Source organism: Amia ocellicauda, chromosome 16, assembly GCF_036373705.1.
Source record: "Amia ocellicauda isolate fAmiCal2 chromosome 16, fAmiCal2.hap1, whole genome shotgun sequence".
Taxonomy (NCBI): Eukaryota; Metazoa; Chordata; class Actinopteri; order Amiiformes; family Amiidae; genus Amia; species Amia ocellicauda.
In genome coordinates this window covers 12,727,164-12,747,546 of record NC_089865.1, presented here as the reverse complement: position 1 = coordinate 12,747,546, position 20,383 = coordinate 12,727,164, and the positions used below count along the sequence as shown (strand labels likewise).

Below are 20,383 nucleotides of genomic sequence, written 5' to 3'. Positions count from 1 at the left end.
AACTTGCCGTGCAAAATATATTAGCCTGAATGTACAATCAACCCGATTAGCAATAAACAACAACAAACAGGTTCGCCTTCGTGTTCATATAACCACGTTGTATGCCTTTTCCACTATACGTTCTCATTTAGACGTGAACAAAATAATAAACATACGTTTCCAGATTAAAAACACACGCTTGGACCGGTTTCGTAGCAATACAAGAGACAGCATGTTACCGCTCCACATCAGCACACAAACTTTAATGGCCGAATGTGTGTTTTTTTTCAACTACTTCCTGGCATCTGACTCCAGCTCCGGCACAGTTTCCCAAAGCGCTTCTGCATCTTCTCGTATGAATAACAAACAGGAAGCGCTCGACCCGAGAAAAATGATTGACAGCGGCTCCGGCCACTCCCGACGCGCGGAGTCGAGCCGGGCAGCCAATGGGCTGAGAGAAGAACGGCGGGACTTCCTGTGCGTGACGCAAAACTTCACCGTCAAGCCCGAGAAGCCCCACCTTTTGTGTTTCCCGCACCGTCAATCAAAATAGAAAAAAAATCGACTCGAATCACCGATCGCAGCCCGCCTTTGATTAAAATAATCATGTTTGGCGTTTAAATAAATCGAGAATCTCCCGATTTAAGCCTTTACGCTATGACTGGTACGTAACATTTAAACTGATTCACGCACACCATCACCGGTGAGTTTGTACAACCCTTAAGTCTTTAATCTTTCTCCAGCAGCACAGGCAGCAGTTCCGATTTAAACGCTAAAGTATAAACCTTTTAAGACTTTGCATCGCAATCCTTGCGCCGGCGCCGGCAATGGGAGGCGATCGGTGTGTTTTGCGCCTTTGTGTGTCGTTTCGCTCCCGTTTGGTGCGGTTGTGGCGAGCGGAAAGTGGAGATATATGATTTGTTTTGCTCTGTTTCCCTCTCTCTGCCTTTCCGTAGCGCCTGAAAAGCCTGTGAAACAAGAGGAAATGGCTGCCTTAGACGTGGACAGTAGTCAGAGCGACTATCTGCAGCACGGCGGCGGCGGAGGAAACCAGGTAATGTTTTTTCGCTAGCTGCCCCCTTGCTTGCTCCTCTGCCAGGTTTGTTGTAAATGCACGGTGTGTTTTTTGGTGAAGTTCACACGTTTTAAAATTTGATGTTGTAAAAAAAAAAAAAAAAAAGAAAAAAAAAAAAAGGAGGAAAAAAAAAAGTCGTACTTCCTGTGTAGCTCCGGACTAACGGCCACCCACTTTCTTCTTTCTAAACCCGCCCATTGTGGGTAGGACACTCAGCCGTCACCGCTCGCTCTGCTGGCAGCTACCTGCAGCAAGATCGGGTCGCCATCGCCAGAGGAGGATGGCTGTGCCGCCGCTGGCGTGGTAAGTGAGCCCGCTGGTAGAGTCGGAGCCGAGCCGACGCAGCAGCCCTGCCCGGTGCCAATGCACTGCTGCGGGACTGAAGCGCCACGGCAGCGCGGTGCTTCGTCGGCCCTAGTGCTGAAGTGAGCGCGGTGTTCAGTAGTGTTCATGCCTGATGATCACAACGTGCTGATCCTTGTCACTCAGACCGCTGGGGTTTGGACACAACATGCCAGGTTGGCTGATACGGGTTCAAAAGTGCCAGATATCCGGATGCGTTTTTTTTTCTTTTCTTTTTCTTTGTTTTTAAATTAAACTGCATTGAAACGGCCTGCTTTTCAATTAATCAAATAACATTGCGATAAGGTTCCCCGACACCCCGAAAAATACTTATTTTTTGTAGATATATGCAACCTTTAATACGAATGCGATCTGTCCTAAGAAACCCAAACTGTCAACTGTAAACCCTCTCTTGACTCTTGTCCTCTTTCCCCTTTTCACTGTTGACCGTTACTGTGAAATCTAAACTATCTTAACCAGTTTTTCACCTATCCAGGTTTATAATCTACAAGAAGCATCTGCATTCAATTATTGATGAAGTATTATAGATGATTCATATAATGTAACTTAATAACTTGCATCAGCATGTTACAGCACTGAATATGGTGCTGAGCACAGTGAAGTATTTATCTAAGACTACTTTTATATTTTTCTATCCATATAAAGAGAATCTGTATTGCTCTCTTAGAAATAGTTTAATAGTTTAATAATTCATAATCATTCTCCAGTTCCCTTAAAGTTGCAATACAACATCAAGTAATAGTTCCTTTCATGGAGAATGTATTACTTTGACTACAATACTGTAATAGTATTTTTGAGTTTGATATCATCAATACATGCATTTACTGGGGATATTTTTAAGAAATATTAACCCTTTTCATACATGTGTTCTTGTTTTTTAGCCTGGAGATCTCACTTCCATACAGTTGTCAGGGACCTCCAATAGATGGGAAGTCTTGACGCCGACTGCGACAATAAAGGAGGAGCCGGGCCTAGTACAGATTCAAAATACGGGGATAGTAACGTCAAACGGACAGTATGTTCTTCCGATTCAGAATCTGCAAAACCAACAGATTTTTGTGACTTCAGGAACAGACACGTCTGCCAGTGCAGTGCCTAATATACAATACCAGGTGATCCCACAGCTCCAGACTGCAGACGGGCAACAGGTGCAGCTGGGCTTTTCGACCTCCACTGTGGATGGGACCGCTCTGGGTCAAGATGCCACAGGGCAGATACAGATCATGCCTGATGTGCATCAGAGCATAACCGTTGCTGGTACATCTTCCGCAGACATCCTCACCAACAGCCAGAACCTCATATCACAGACTGGGCACGTGCAGCACCCCGGGGGGCATGTCCAGATTCAAGGGGTATCCCTTGGCAGCTCCACCTATAACAACCAGGGTCAGGTTGTTACTAATGTGCCTGTTGGGTTGCCTGGAAATATTACCTTTGTACCGATTAACAGTGTCGATCTGGACTCGTTAGGGCTCTCGGGAGCAGCCCAGACTATAGCCACGGGGGTGACCTCTGATGGCCAGTTGATCATGACTGGCCAGCCCATGGACACCTCGGAGAACTCTGACAAGACTGGTGGTCAGATCTCCCAAACACTATCCTCGAATGATTCAAACACTAACCAAGACATGTACGTGCCAACAACGTCCTCCTCCCAGCTGCATGAAACCATTGACGGCACTGGGGTGTTGCAGCAAGCCACGTCTGGCTCGTCGGCCGGGGAGCAGGTGGACCCTTCCAGCCTTCAGGAAAACTACATCCAGACGGCTCTGTCCGACCAGAGCCAAGTGCAGAACATTCAGGTCTCCACAGCACAGTCCATCATCCAGCTGCAGCAGGTCCCCACGCACACCACCAGCGACGGCCAGATCGTCCACGGGATCCCCCAGCAGCAGGTCCAGGCGGGGCAGACCATCTCCACCCAGGCCCTGCAGAACTTGCAACTCCTCAACCCAGGGACTTTTTTGATACAGGCCCAGACAGTGACGCCTTCCGGGCAGATCCAGTGGCAGACTTTCCAGGTGCAGGGTGTCCAGAACCTGCAGAACCTCCAGCTTCCCAATGCTCCTGCCCAGCAGATCACCCTGGCCCCGGTGCAGACCCTGTCTTTAGGGCAGGGGGGCACGCTGGGCTCCAGTCCAGTCAGCATCAGCACCGGCCAGATCCCCAACCTCCAGACAGTCACAGTGAACTCTATAGGGTCGACTGGAATACAGTTTCAGCAGCAAGAAGACACGAGCAGTCCGGCAGGTATGTCAGGTTGGTTTGGAAGTATTCTGAAGACTTTGTGGATAACGGTTAAAAACAAAATACGGGTCTATGCTAGTGTTCTATGTATTTATTTTAGTTATTCACTACCTGTACATATCAAGTCTATAGCCTAATCTGAGTTTCAGTTATATGCCACCTTGTTCCCTGAATTAGTTCAGCATGAGGATGCCATCAAACACAATGGAAATAAGTTATTGTTTAGGGTAAAGTATAGCTTAAACATTGGCAGGATACGTAGAAATGCACAATCTAAATAATTATGACTGAATGAATGGCTAAAACTTCATGGAAAATAAGTTTTGGTAAATGACAGAAGTTTGACATCAAAAGATCTGCTGTGAGAAACTGGAATGAGTTGAAAAGCAAACTACTGAGATGTCACACTTTGAAACGCCCCTTGTCAGCAAGTACAGCTCGGGTTTTGTCAGTGTCACGAATGTCTGAGTAACAGTCAGTCTACTCCTCTTCGAGCTTGTCTGTGGCACATTCGTATTTGTTTGATGTAGGTATTTGATCCAGTTCAGTTCTTAAAATAGTGTGGATCAGAAGTGTCGGTTTTTGTTCTGCAGTAGACTATTCTAAGTGAGCTGCAAATGCAAAACCCTTTTGAGTTTGTGTGTGTGTGTAAATGGGTAATGTTGTCTAATGATTTTGTGCTGTTATTTTTCACATTGTTAAGCTCAATTTTGAATGATTTATGAATATGCAAATGTGGGTCTCCGCCATGGCAACACGCAGACCCTTGTCTCTTGAGAAAGTGTTGTCAATTATAACTCCCTCAATAATACCTTCTAACTCACACACATTTATGTTGAAATTTGAAATCTGTCTGTATTTTGCAAGTTCAGGTTTGTTATTGTGGCTTCAGAAACCTAGATGGGTTGAATTTTATTTAAATGCAGAACATGTGATTCAGGTTAAACTATTTTGACTTCCTGAGTGCACCAGTCATATTTTCCACTGCACAGTTGTCTTCATATATAAATGTGTTTTGTGGTGTTACGTTTCAGGGGCTTATTTTCATTTTCTGAATAAGACTGCAGTGCTGATCAGAGACATTCCTGGGGAATTTATCAAGATTTGTTTATACTCCCTGTGTGTTTGTGAAGAATAATTTGAAGAGTATAAGATTCTTACCTGATTTTCAATTTAAGCTATATTTGTGTAAAATGGCAATATCCTGTTTAACTTTGCTGCATGTAGGCATGTACTAGCAAAATGCATCTTGAAGTAATTATTGTTCCATAAGATGGAGGGGTTTTATAATGATCTGTGGGCCATATTGTAAAACCAAGGCTTTCTTTAGTAAGTAATCCTGAATGTTTTATACACATGCTTGACACTGAAGGTTGCATTTAGGACTGTAATGAAGGCATCTGTTCCCTGCACCTGACACAGGTGCTTGGATTACCTTCAGCTTGGTCATGGATTTTAATTTATTCTGTATTACATGTAAAACTTTTCTGTGAGTGGCATGCAAGCTTTAATAGTATTCATTCAGTACAAGTGATGTATATTTCTTTATTTAAAACAACAAAAACAGACATCTGCTAGGATATAAATGCCTGCCAGACTTGCAGCCTGCAAAATGAACCCTCAGACATATCAGCTCAGCCCTGCAAAGTTGGCTGGAGTTGTGGTCTTCAAAGAATAACTTTGAAATTTAATATTGTGTTTTGCTTAGGAGTGGTGGACTGGTCTCCTTTGTCTTGGCATATTCCCTGTGTGTCTTGGGGAAAAAATATCCAATGTGATGTTTGTCAAAGCTATTTAGCTTGGTATACAGTTTTTATTTCAATAAATAATTGTCTTTTTTTTAACTTTTTTTTTCCAATTTTCGCATGCACAGTAGATCACATTTTGATCTGTGAAGATCAGTTTAACATTTTCATAATTTAACAAAAAATAGCGTTTGTCATATTACATTTTAATGTGGAGCACTTTCCCATAATTATGCATAAGATATCAGATATTAAGTATTAATATTTGTATTCTAGCTTTAACATCTCATTGACTGTTTTGTATATTGTGCTTAAGCAGGTTCCTTGCTGTTTAAGTTAATTTTTAATCCCACTATACTTCCTGAAATGTCAGTCTGTTACCAAAAAAAGAAAATGTAGGTATTTGTATTTAATATGATAGATTGTTGCCTGAAATTGCAGAAACTGCAAAAGAAATTAATGTTGACCTGCCCCTCAGATATCCAGATCAAGGAGGAGCCAGACTCGGAGGAGTGGCAGCTGGGCAGTGACTCCACCCTGAACACCAGTGACCTGTCCCACCTGCGGGTCCGGTTGGTGGACGAGGACACAGACCAGCAGAACCAAGAGGGCAAGCGGCTGAGACGGGTGGCCTGCACCTGTCCCAACTGCAAGGAGGCTGGCGGAAGGTGAGTGTCTTCATTGCTGCTTTCCCTGCGTAGAGTTTAAAGCAATTCACTTTCATTGTCAGCGTTTACCAGGATGTCCATATGACACCAGTGTCCACTTCAGTGAAAATCAAATAAGGTCCAGCGCCAAGACTGAGAGGATGTTAGACTGGTTTAGTCGAGGTGGTCTTTTGTGGACCCTGTAAGAATGTGGAGGTGGCATAATGAAGTCCAAAGCAGGGGGGGATTTTGGCAAGGATGGCAAGTTGTCGTGCAGAGCGGATGCCTGCTCCATATTGGGTCAAAGCTGCTGTGTGGATTGTTTGACCTTTAAGGCTGCTTTCATTCTTCCTGAGACGGCTTCTGCAACCCTCCTTTTATTTATTTTTCCTTTGCACCTGTAGTTATTTTACAGTGCTGTGCATTTTGCAGGTTTTGTAAAAGATTAAAGGGGTGTTTTAATTATGTCTTGCAGGGTTTGTTGTTTCTCACTGAAGAGAAGGGAATAGTTTTATAATATATTCCTTCAATTCTTTGTTGTTGGTGTACACTAGAGGAAAATATAAACGGTCAAATGCACCAATGTAATTTTCGGTCATTCTCTGGCAGCTTAATGCTACAACTTAGTACAACTTTAATTGTCAATTGTACTTAAGTAAATATGCAGAGGACCTGAAAAAATATAGACAGAAACTTAAGGTACTTCTGCGAAGAGCATGGAGATTTGTTATTGTGGGCCTTTGTCTTTCAGAGGGTCTAATTTGGGAAAAAAGAAGCAGCACATTTGCCACATTCCTGGCTGTGGGAAAGTTTATGGGAAGACGTCACACCTGAGGGCCCACCTACGCTGGCATTCGGGCGAGCGCCCCTTTGTCTGCACTTGGATGTTCTGCGGCAAAAGGTTCACGCGTAGCGATGAGCTACAGAGGCACAGAAGAACACACACAGGTAGGGTAATGGAGTATTATCCATTCACTGTTGGCAAAATAACCTAAATCGCTTTCAACATCAAAACAATATGCCAAGAAAAGACTTTTGCTAAGGATCTGAAATTGAGAAAACAGGAAAGAAGTGGAGGGGAAAAAAGGTGCATTTTAATGTAACAATGTAAACCCAATTGCAATTCTTTTAAGGAGCTCTTTGTGGTGTTGTGCAGTGCTTATTTTCTCCCCCCCTCTCCTTAATCAGTTTTCTGAAGACTTTGCTTTGTAGGTCTGAAATCAGGTCCTTTTACAGTGTCGTAATTCTAATCGGAACACTCCCCCATGCTGCTTGTTAAAAGAACAGCACGGATAGGGCCCCAGAAACCAGAGAGAGAGACGCCTGCTGTGGGAGAAAAGTGGAAGGCATCGAACTGCTTTTGAATATAATGGCGCTTTTTATTTTTTGCGTGTCTGGATATTTTCTCAAATTGCTTTTTTCCCCCCGAGTTGTGACTAGATTATTATTTTATTTTCCCCTAATGCAATTTTAGCACATTACAGTGTTGGAACAAACTGTTTTGACTGCAGAAAATGTATCTCAAAACATGTACCTGTGCACATTCAGAGCAGAATCTTTTAAAGCAGTGCTCCCTACAAATTAACACTACTCGAGTACGGTGGGTTGCATCCCATTTCCTGATATGCTGGGCTTACACATGTTCATGTTATGTTCCTGTAGGCCAGGAGTACAATATAAAATTCCTGCCGTGCACAGTCTGAATCGTTGTAAAGATGTTTCGTAATGTTTTTCTTGGCCAAATAATTTCAGGAAATGATCTGTGGGATATAATGAGCAGCTGTGATGTGGCGAGAGGTTTAGTTTTCTACGGGACGGAGAAAACTGCAAGGAATGATGGGTATACACAACACAAAGATCTAATGTCTTAAAAGCTTTTAATTACAATAATTGACATCAACATGATAAAAAATTTAAAGATCTCTATTAATTGAGATAATCGAGTTGTGCTGCCTCTTCTGAATTGAAATTGACAATTATATCTTGCCCATGGACTTGTAACCAGTTGCAGTGTATTCCCACCATATTGTGGGGCCTGGAGTTTCCCCCTTTTTTTCTTGATATACCAGGACTCCAATTATAGTGGTCAGAGAAAAAAGGTTTTCAGAACCTTGGTAATCACTTCATTTTACTGGAACTAATTTTCAACTTTGCTAACACCTTGCAAGTACAGTAATTCCTTGAGGTAAACTAGAGTTGCTTTCCTGGAAAACTTTGCGTAGGCGTCAAAAAGGCAAAACTCAGTGGACTGGCTGGGCAAACGACCCAGATTCCTCCCCAGAAACCCAAGCTATGCGTGACTGCATTTGCTGTCTGCGCAGCTTAGGTAGAGAGAGACCGAATGTATGGTGACGCCTCAGAACTTTCTTAATTTACTCTTAATCTTAATTATCCTGAATTATACATTTCTGACAAAACGGTAAGAGAAATACATTCTTATCTTGAATTCATTTTAAATAGATTTCATTTAAATTCTTGGTCATGCACTTGATATGTGTTTGGGTCTTGCATTTGTGACTGCTTGCTGCCCTTCATTTTTCAGTGTTCCTTTGTTGTGTAATCATATTAGTCATACATTATAGGTGTCAAAATGTTATTATAAAACATTTAATCAACTTAACTCTCTGTTAATTGTTCAAATGTATTAATGCAATAAATTAAGACTTTTGCCCCAGTAAGCATATTTCTGGTTTAATTTTAGATTTATTACCAGACTTTGTAAAACAATCTCTTGCCAGCTCCCTGTGCTCTAGAATGGAGTAATTTAAACATAGAGAATGTCACGTATTTCTGAAGTGATTCTCCTGCTTGGATGTCCATTTATAAATAGTGTTAATGTCAAAATCACCTAACTTGAATTTGTGTATCTCGGGGGATTACAGTATTTCATTTTTTATTATTATTATTATTATTATTGGATGCTCTTTGATCCTTTATCTAGTTATATGAGTCTGAGCATTGTCTCTTTATAGTTGTGGTTCTGGCTTTAAAATGGCATAGTCCCACCAGGCCTGTGTTGTGCTGTTGTGCAGTGACACCCTGCAGTCAACTGCACTTGTTTGTATAACCCTGTGCAGTTGTACAGGACCACTGAAGACACCCGCTCCCATTGCTTTCCATCAAAACAACATTCCTGGTGGCACTCGCATCGATTACACTAGGTGACCTGCCAACTGTACCAGTCTGTCTGGCAGTCACTTTGCAAGGTGACTTTTATTAGCGCACACTTGTCCTCATTGGAGCTGAACTAATATATTGAGTTGGGTGCTTTTACACCTCCTTCTTATCAATCCCAAAAAAAGTTACCCCATTCAAACAGGTTAGAATGCACCCCCTTCTCTCTCCCCACACATTGATCACACTAGACACTAGAGACAATCTGACTGGCTGTTCATTTGCTCTGGACCCACTTTGAAGATGGAGGTGTTGTTGAAGGCCTTTCTCTCCTGATGGATTGTATAGGTGATGGAGGAGGGCACTATGTCCCTGCAGGCTGGCCAGCATTAAACAGGGAAGTCCTGGCAATCTGTCCTGCAGTTTACAGGTTCTGGAAGATTGACACCTATATATGCTGGTGTGATTTGACAGCTGGATTGGGAGCAGCTGTCCTAGAGGCAGGCAGGAGTTCTCTCTCCTGTTAGACAGGACTTTCTGTATGTTGGGTATGATTATCCACAGGTAACTGCCAGTATACACTAGCTGGAAGAAAATAATTAGTTTGCACAGCTGTAGGGATCCAGAGATAGTATATGTCTGAGGGAGGGCACATGGGTAAGATGTATACATTTTCTGTGGTGTTCAAGTATAATGTGCTAAATGTCTGATCTGTGTAATAGAGATTCTGTACCGTGTTCTGTGAGTGTGCAGCCTCTGGATTGGCATTTGTGATTCTCACAGCCTCAGCTTCTAACTGGTCTCTTCTTTTCTTTCAAGATCATGTTCTAAAAAACATTGTCTCCTTTCTGTGACAGGTGAGAAGAAGTTTGTCTGCCCGGAATGTTCCAAACGTTTTATGCGGAGCGATCATCTTGCCAAGCATATTAAAACTCACCAGAACAAAAAAGGCATTAACTCGAGCAGTACAGTGATGGCGACAGTGGAAGCCACGTCGTCGTCTGATAACATTATTACAGCAGGGGGAACAACCCTAATCCTAACCAATATTCAACAGGGTTCAGTACAGGGCATCGGGACAGTGAACTCTACAAATGCCAGCGCTCAAGAGATTCTCTCCAACTCCGAAATCCCTTTACAGCTGGTCACAGTTTCAGCCAGTGAGGTGATGGAGTAACAGACAATGACATGAACTTGTTTATTGGTCGTGTTTTTTTTTGTTTTGTTTTTTTCTTGTTTTTTATATATATATATATTATATTTTAAAAAAATAATTATCAGTTTATGTCCATTAGCAGTCTTTTTACGGAAGGGGCAAAAATTGACATTAATGTGGTTACAATACACACTGAAATGCCTTATTTTGTATCATACTCTGTAGTATAAATGGTGGAGTTGCATGTGGTTTTAGCTACTGTTCAATGTGTAATAGTTCTGAAAAATGTTTCTGTAATATGAAAAGAATGGTACAGAAGAGAATTATGGGAGTTTCATCCTAAATCTATATTAAATGGGAAATTGTTGATGTGCATACTTTAAAGGTGGCCAAGGTAAGGAAGCATTCTGCCTCAGATTTTATTAAAACATTAATTAGGCTAATATAAATCAAATGTCAGTCCACTCATCATATTTGCTGGCACAGTGTGTGCTCACAGCAGTCCAAATGTAATTTCTTCATTTGAAATGTGTCATTTCTTTATCCGACTCCTTCGTGTTGAACCAGTTTCTTTCTTTGTGTCAATGTTTTCACTCAATTTATGTCCTTCAATAGAGACTCAAACAGGGTTTAGTCAGAACTGTCAGCATTTAGAGTAATCCCACCTGATTCAATTCATCCTGAGGTATTTTGCAGAAGGCAAAAGAAAACAATCATGTAATTAAAAGTTTTGTATTTTTCTTTTCTCCTTGTAAGTCTCCTGTTGATCTGATGTTTATTATGCATAACTTGCAAATCAAGTTTTTTTTGAGCAAAAGCTATTTATAGTAGGCTTTACTTAGTAAACTGGTTTTGTTGTATCAAAAGCTCGTTATTTTAATTACTTTTTAAATATGTATAATATCCAAATGTGTTACTTTTGTAAAACTTCATTTTCCAATGGAACTCAATTAAAGTCTGAATCCTTTCTATAAAAAAAAAAGCCATGTTAAAGGGTTGATTTGCCAAATTTGATTTTATTTTCTTAAGGACTTGCAATAATGTCAGATTACAAGGTAGCACACCCATTTTCTGCAGCATTCGTAGGCTGATCCATGTGGATTATTGTAGACGTAGATTTATCACATGATGATGGACCAAAAGACAAAAATAATTATGCAGCCGCCATTTCTAACATACTGTGTCAAGATAATTTATATGTCAGGGTCTTAAAATGACTTTTTGCTAAATTACCTGTGAAATGTTCCCCCCCACTGCTAGGTGATGGGAGTCCCTCTCGTTTGTGACCACGCTCCCATCATTGCAGGCAAAAACAATCCAGTGAAATGCCATCGTTCACTCCGTTCAAGAGAAAACCTATTTATTGTTAGAACTGTACGTTTACTAATCAACTGCAGTTTAATAAGTCTTTTTGTATAAACATTGTCTCATTTTTTTGATACTGCCCTGGAAATTGTGTGTAGGCTATGCACTCTTGCTCTGTTAATATATGCATTTGTCTTTTTAATTTTTTTTTTTTATATATATATATTCCTATATAATTTGTTTATAATATATATATATATATGTTTGTGTGCGTGCGTGCGTGTGTGTGTATGTATGTATATATATATATATATATATATATATATATATACACACGTGTGTATATACACATACAATATATATACACGTTTCTGACTTTCATTATGCAGATTGTGTAATGTAAGCTAAAATGTAGATTATGAGTGCTATACAATCTTGTTACTGGAGTTAATTATTCTAGTAACTAGAATTTCGATAAAAGAACTTGTATTAAAAAAAAATAAAACCATAAAATACTATTTGACAATATTTTTAAAATACTGTAACTGCTAAGGCCACCAGACATTCAGAATCTACCTTGATGTATTTGAAATATATTCTATCCAAGTGGTCACTAATAAAACACTATTTTGACTTTTGATTTGATGATAGTTGCTATTTTGTGAATAGGCTTTTCGAATCAAATTTAGTTTCAGTTGCATTTAATAGAGTATTGTAGAGAGTACATGCATACCTGTTATGAGTAAGGAACCAAATTGTGAGTTTGTCTAGTTTTATACTGAGGATTAAACAGTTGCATGGTATAGTATAGCCTATATACACTCACCTAAAGGATTATTAGGAACACCATACTAATACTGTGTTTGACCCCCTTTCGCCATCAGAACTGCCTTAATTCTACGTGGCATTGATTCAACAAGGTGCTGAAAGCATTCTTTAGAAATGTTGGCCCATATTGATAGGATAGCATCTTGCAGTTGATGGAGATTTGTGGGATGCACATCCAGGGCACGAAGCTCCCGTTCCACCACATCCCAAAGATGCTCTATTGGGTTGAGATCTGGTGACTGTGGGGGCCAGTTTAGTACAGTGAACTCATTGTCATGTTCAAGAAACCAATTTGAAATGATTCGACCTTTGTGACATGGTGCATTATCCTGCTGGAAGTAGCCATCAGAGGATGGGTACATGGTGGTCATAAAGGGATGGACATGGTCAGAAACAATGCTCAGGTAGGCCGTGGCATTTAAACGATGCCCAATTGGCACTAAGGGGCCTAAAGTGTGCCAAGAAAACATCCCCCACACCATTACACCACCACCACCAGCCTGCACAGTGGTAACAAGGCATGATGGATCCATGTTCTCATTCTGTTTACGCCAAATTCTGACTCTACCATCTGAATGTCTCAACAGAAATCGAGACTCATCAGACCAGGCAACATTTTTCCAGTCTTCAACTGTCCAATTTTGGTGAGCTTGTGCAAATTGTAGCCTCTTTTTCCTATTTGTAGTGGAGATGAGTGGTACCCGGTGGGGTCTTCTGCTGTTGTAGCCCATCCGCCTCAAGGTTGTACGTGTTGTGGCTTCACAAATGCTTTGCTGCATACCTCGGTTGTAACGAGTGGTTATTTCAGTCAAAGTTGCTCTTCTATCAGCTTGAATCAGTCGGCCCATTCTCCTCTGACCTCTAGCATCAACAAGGCATTTTCGCCCACAGGACTGCCGCATACTGGATGTTTTTCCCTTTTCACACCATTCTTTGTAAACCCTAGAAATGGTTGTGCGTGAAAATCCCAGTAACTGAGCAGATTGTGAAATACTCAGACCGGCCCGTCTGGCACCAACAACCATGCCACGCTCAAAATTGCTTAAATCACCTTTCTTTCCCATTCAGACATTCAGTTTGGAGTTCAGGAGATTGTCTTGACCAGGACCACACCCCTAAATGCATTGAAGCAACTGCCATGTGATTGGTTGGTTAGATAATTGCATTAATGAGAAATTGAACAGGTGTTCCTAATAATCCTTTAGGTGAGTGTATATATTCCCATTACATTTTAGACAAAGGCATTCCACATTTCTGATACAGTCCTGTTTTACTCCATGATAGAATTGTCTGTTGAAATTCTTGGTAGGTAGGTGTGGGAAAAGTAAGCTGAAGAATAGTCAGTTCGTTCCAGTTTACAGTGGTAGAATTGGATAATGCATTCCAAGAGAAACCTTCTGCTTCTCAACCACATAGACCCTAGATAAATCCTTCCAGAAGGAAGCCAGACCTGATTTGTGAAGTTTGTGTTCACTGTGCTGCTGTTTGTACCATGTCTTCATGGCTGGCTCTTTCACACTGTTCCCATAGCACCGGAAAAGCAAGCGCAACGTGCGTGCAGAATTAGCAGTGAGGAATTAGTAATAGTAGTCCCTTATGACGATGAGAATCCCACACTGAATGAAGTGCCATAGGGAGGAATCCGTATCCTATTTATTGCCATGGGCTTTGTTTGGATCATCTGAGGGCAAACCAAATAAACCTGTCGTGTTACTTGAATATAACCCTTCTGAGACAACCCTTCTGAAGGGCTGATTTGCTTTAGTGGGGCGACCACTTCTGTATGGCTGCATCATAACAGAGCAACCTGCCACGCTGGCTGATGGAGACCGTTTCTTCATGTGGCAGTCTGTGATGGAGAGACCCTCCACTGACTGCATTTACACAATGGTAGCACAAACGCTCTCTACTAACCTACCTGAATTAGATATGAGTACCTTGTATTCTTGAAGCCCAGTAGATGTCACTACAACTGCAGGATCCAAAGTTGGATAGGAAGAGTTTAAAAATATATGAATGTGTGTAAAGTTTGACCTGGTCCAACTGACACGTGGTAGATGCAAGTGGTACAGGCGTAATAGCGATGATTTTTATTATTTGTGGTGTATAACAATTTCAGGAGCACCAGATCTTCAATCCAGACATACTGACTCCTCCAAACAGATTAACCATGATTGAAATCGATGCACCCGCTCCATTAGGACATTTGCATGGATGCTGAGGTGGCTTTCTGCTCCTTTAATTATAGTTTTAATGTTTGTTTAATTTATTTCTGTGCATTTTGTCTGCCCATCCTGCTTATGAAATTTGGTGTTCTGGATTATTTCTGATTTTCTTTAGGTGGTGAACAACATAACCCAATAGAGTATTTGATTGTATAGTTTTTGTACAATTGAAATGAAGCATTTTGTAAATTGCTTTCTTTCTCTCTCTCTGGGAATGATCTGAGGTAAACCTAGAGAATGATGCACAGAATCCAGATCTACTGAATGGGTTTTATTTTATTGTGGAATGCAGTGTAGTGAGCTCACTACAGGATGCCTTGTAAAATGTTTTTTTTGACTGCTTAACCTGAAAAGCAGATGGGTTTTACAGCTACTTTTATTTCTGGAAAGAGGAAGTACGGATTCAAAAATGCTGCCTATAAAAGATAAAAGGACAAGTCCATTTTGCAGTAATTTTAATTTGCATAATCTAATTATTCAATTCATTGTAATGCAACACCTAATGGCACAAGGAACATGAAATGACAGTTTGAGTTAATGAAATGTGTTAACGGAATCATCATTTGCTTGTATGTAAATTAGTCCAATTAATTTCTTCAGTATGCAAATTAGAGTACTATAACAACTGTGCATTCTTTTGCAAAAGTTTAACCAGTGTTTTAGATCATAGGTTAATAGGAAGGGAACATTTTATATTTGTGTGTGTATTTTAACATTAATGCAGAGAATGTAATTTTTGTGGAAATCTGTTAAATTAATTTTCATGAACAAGTACACACTGGTCACATTCCCTAAATAGAAAGGTCAGGTACCTGGTATTACACATTCATCAGGGTTAGTCTATGTTGCAGATGCTGATATAGACCAGTGTGAAACTTACCACTTGTGGGAGCCATTTGGCAAACTTGTCTGGCTCCTGAACTCTAGACCCTCTTAGAGTATCTTCACTGAAGGGAGTTCCTAGATTTCAGCAGATAGTTTTCATCGTTACCTTTCATGTACGGGGCCATGACCATCGTAGTCCAACTACCATTACAATACCCTACAGAGTGCAGGTTGGGGGGGGAGGAAATCCTGCTGGTTTTTGTTCCAACAGATTGTAATTGCTTAATTGAACTAATACAATATAAGGCTCAATTATGTAATTAAGAGCTCGGAAGAAAAACAGCAGGGCAGAGGGTCCTCCAGGATCGATTTGGGAATCCCTGAGCTAGACTAACTATCATGGTGTGGAGTAAAGGGAGTCACAATGGCTCAGTTGCTGTGTGTTCAGCTGGTAGCTTTGTAGGTTAATAATTTGCGGTAGCAGGTGTTGCTGAGTAGATCCATAGTGCAGGCCATGCCAGTGAGCCAGAGTGCTCAGGTTGCAGCAGAAACAGGTGTGCAGCGTGCTGGAGTGATAGTGACATCACAGCAGGCCTCTCTCTCCCAGAGGGGCAGGGCGGCCCATTGTCTGTAGGCCCTGGCTGCCAAGCCACCTGACACTCTGGATGAGGTATCATTTCCTCTAAGTCTACCAGAGAATAGTGAAGAGGGGGTATACTTCAGATAAAGATCAAACTTTACCTGCCTTTCTTACACTGTTGTTTTTGGGTTCCTTGTGAAACATCTCTTGACTGTCTGTGGATTGCTATAGGAATAAGCCAATGTCTGCTGATGAGAAAAGATAGTTCTCTTTATTTTTTTCTTATATGACTTCCATGGCTGATTAAGAGAACTAATTTCTATTTGCCCTTGTTCCGTTCAATACCGTGGGGCCCAGCGATGGCAGAAAGTGGCATCAGAGCCCCACTGGAGCCTCTCAAACCAAACGCAGCAGCCGATGACAGAATCGATTTTCTGAGAGAGCAGGCCTTCACTTCCCTTCGTCTAAAAACTGATAAATGGAACCGGTTCATCGCCACGGAGGAGAACCAAAAATTTCTGCTGGACTTTCTAGATAAGAACTGTTATGAAAGGCTGATACTCTTCACTGGCCCGGGAGGATCGCTGTGCATTAGCGATGGAGAGGTGAGTGTGATGACAAAGACTGCTCTTGTGAAATAAGTAGATGCTCTGCGAAATGATACTCGGCAGATCAAGTATTCAAACAATAAACTTCGGTTTAACTCTATTATCAGACTCTGAGATGCTCTCTTTTCCTCAGGAGTGGTGTGTGCTACCATATCAAAGCTGAAAAGACATACATATCTGTAACGAAGCTCCTCACAAGGACGTTGCCAACACATTTATAATCCCTAAACAAAAGCAGTATCTACTATTAATTTGATTAATATATTAGTCATTGTATCTTCATAAATAAATTTCATACTGAAATATTAGAAATACCAACTGTATGAAGTAAAACCTTCACCATACATATGTTGTCTTGTAAAAATATATATTTTAATAATATATTTAAACAATTGTTTTGTTCCTTTGAAGACCCCGATTTCTTGGAAAGCTAAATTATTATGCATCCTGAAGAAAGGAACCAAAAAAGTGTCTAAGACTAATTTTAAAGGACAGCTTGGATTTGGAGAAGTGTCCTGCCAGCCACTGGAACAGTTACCACTTGTTGTTGCTGAGGTAATCCTGTCTTTAGTGCAATGCATTGGGTTAAGCAGAATCGGGTGTAGAAAACTATGCAAAGGTTTAATTTTAAGACACCTATACATGGGAGGCACCATTTACAGTACATTTGCACAGACCATAGATGTGTGTGAGGTACCTTGAACAAGTATGGCCAACGAAGTACTAATATGAATACTGATATTTATATAATTGTTTTCCCCTTAAAGGCAGTCTTGTTACCAGGGTTGAAACAAAGCGTAACCATATTTACATGTTTAAAACCCTGTTATTGTTCTCACTGTGGAATGAGTCGTATAGTGATAACAATGTTACTCTGGATCACAGAAGGTAGCTTAGTCTTTATCATGTCCAAGGTTTTGGTCCCCATCCTGGCAAGTGCAAAGAATCACACCGGCTGGCCCAGAGTGGTGTCTGAAGATATTCAAAAACACATAGAGAGGTTAAAAAGCAGAGTCATCACCCTGCAAGGCCAAGCAGAAGGAAGGACCCTGCTCCCTCTGCCCCTGTGTGTGGAGAGATCGGATGACCAGTATCTTTCCCACAAGTGAGTCTCTAAATGCATGCCCTGATAAATATAATGAATTATTCAGCAAGACTGTCAATTTGCTTTTATGTCCGTTGTCCTAAGAACAATTTCCAATGGAAAACGTTTAAATGTTAAAATCAAAAGACTAAAATCTAAATGTAACAAGAAGAACTGGAAAATAACTATAATACAATCAAATATGTTATGTTCAAGATTAACCATTTTCACTTGATCTGGTGCATAATATATGATAAAGTCAAAGCACCAAAATGTAAAATAACTATAATACACTCAAACAACTTGCGTATTTCAAGATTGGCAATTTTATCCCCTGCTTCGTTTCACCTGTTAGATGTAGAACAGGAAAGAACAAAAACAAAACATTATGAACAAACGTAAATATCAAATAGTAATTAAAATGCTTCATATTATTTCTTCACTTATTGTCCTAAATACTGGCTTGTTTGCACGTCGTCTTCTGCAGATGGCAAGTACCCAGGTGTTTCCACACTGGGCATGTCGTTTTATTAGGCTATACAAAACCACTTTCTTGCATGGTTTGCAGATAACCTTCTGAGTCTTCCAGGAAAGTAATATAACGCTAAACATTTGATTTACATTTGCCTTCTTAACATTTTGTCACATGACCTGATATCATCCAAAATAATAGATTTTTAACTGCTTAAATTATGATGCAGACAGGCACACACACACAGAGCAGTGGTGTAATAAAATAATCATATATACTACATGGGTCAAAGAGGAGGCTGCCATGTTGTCCCATAAGTGTAGTGTGGTAAATTACACCAATCAGTCGTAACTGAAAAGCCACTGACAAAGCCTTGTTTGTATGCACTAAGTGCACTGTAATTCTGGCCAGGTGGAGGTCTGATAGTATCTATTTGCAAAGCAGAAGCAGGCACACACATACACTGACTGACAACATAGGTACACTGATGAATACATACACATTGACCAGGTGAAGTAGGTATACATCATGGGCCAAAGATGAGACTGACTTGTTTTAGTCACATATGTTTTTTTGGTTTGTTCACGTATGACACCACACTTGGACTTTTACCTATGCTCTCGTATTTGCATATTGAAGGGGTTATGATGTAAAATTGCTTAAAAGTTGCCAAGAGACAACCTCTTTATTGATGATGATAGGAAAGAACATTATTCACATTTATACATAGACTATGCATTATTAGGCAGGTCCCCATACACTTTTTTTATTAATATATAACTGATGAGATATTGTGATCACATGCAAGACCAAATTTATAGAGCATGTCTTAAATACTCTTAAGAGCTGATTCACTGATAGTCTGCTCTCTGGCCCCAAGGAGATCCCACATCCGACCACAGTGCTTAAACTCATCTTTGGTCCATAGTAAACTCACTTAAATGCTTACATTACCACTATACCCTACAAGACTAATTCATTTTATTATAAATAAGTGCTCCTAATAAAACTGTGACAAAATATTTTGTAAAGGATAGGTCAAACGTGCCAGTGATAAACATGTTTTCTGTTTATATTTATATTAGCAGCTTCGGTTTTATTCAAGTATGGGTCACATCGCATTGTCTGGTTATTTTGTAATGGTTATATGATTAAAATAATAATACAAATAAATTGTATTGTGCATTATTGGATTATTATTCTATTCAAATTTAAAATACGTTATTGCAGTATTAGGATCCAACTCAACTTGATCACTGGTTTCCCAGGACCTTTTATAAAATAGGTGCGCTTCAAGTGACGTTAGTGTTAACGGGAGGTCTGGCGTGTTCCATGTGGTGAACATTTTCAGGAAAGATCCGTTATCAATTATCATCCTTAAACATGGACATATATCGAAACCAAAGTGATTCATAAGAAGTCGTGTTATTTTTATGAGCTTTATTTGGACACCTCCTGTCTTGACATTGGGAGTGAGGCATTAGTGAAGAATACATATTCAAGTTTTGGAGAGTATTGCACATGCACTTCAAGCAGAAGCTGGACATACGTTTATAGATGGGTAAGGCACAGTTTTTGTTTGGGCAAGCAAGAGTCGATTTAAGGTTGTTTTTTGTTAAAGTTAAAAGGAATGGAGATCTTACGACAAAAATGAGCAAATACTATACATAACTATTCTAGATGCCTAGTCATACGTATTATCTCTAGTACTTAGTCCAGCCCTTAACCTAGTGCTTAACCTAACATATGAATGACCCAGCTTCAGTAGGGGTTAACCGTGTCCAGTGCTTTTGGGATTCTCTGGATATGATAACACCAAGATCTTTCTGCACATCTCGTGGAACCATAACTAAAAGCAACAACGAGGATTTTGCTTTTGACAATCTCAGATTATTTTTATTTTGTCCACTTTTTAACACACCCCCCTGAGCTGATATTATTTTGTCATCCCTTATGGACACTTGCACTTTTCACCAATGCTATTTTTAAATAATAGGCAAATAATTGTATTTTGAATAAGGGACCATAAATAATGTAGTTATCTGCAAGGTTGTCAATATTATCCGAATGTGGACACAGCCTTTTTTTGGTGCCAGGTTTGAAGGGCTGCAGATCGACAGAGCCCTGCTG

The 20,383-nt window shown here is 40.3% G+C and overlaps 1 protein-coding gene across 5 annotated transcripts; it reads left to right on the top strand.

The window, feature by feature from the left end:
• Window positions 1–489: 489 nt before the first annotated feature.
• LOC136711217 (transcription factor Sp3) lies at window positions 490–12,271 on the top strand. Of its 5 annotated transcripts, none has more exons than XM_066687306.1 (7): window positions 490–643; window positions 936–1,033; window positions 1,271–1,357; window positions 2,299–3,667; window positions 5,888–6,077; window positions 6,808–7,004; window positions 10,028–12,271. In XM_066687306.1, the coding sequence occupies exons 1-7, from the start codon at window positions 637–639 to the stop codon at window positions 10,345–10,347; spliced, it is 2,268 nt and encodes a 755-aa protein (XP_066543403.1). In that variant the 5' UTR covers window positions 490–636; the 3' UTR covers window positions 10,348–12,271. The 5 variants fall into 5 exon arrangements, with proteins under 5 accessions (XP_066543403.1, XP_066543402.1, XP_066543404.1 ...); XM_066687305.1 differs by having other exon boundaries at window positions 1,262–1,357; XM_066687307.1 differs by having other exon boundaries at window positions 490–682; window positions 1,262–1,357.
• The last annotated feature ends 8,112 nt before the right edge of the window (window positions 12,272–20,383 follow it).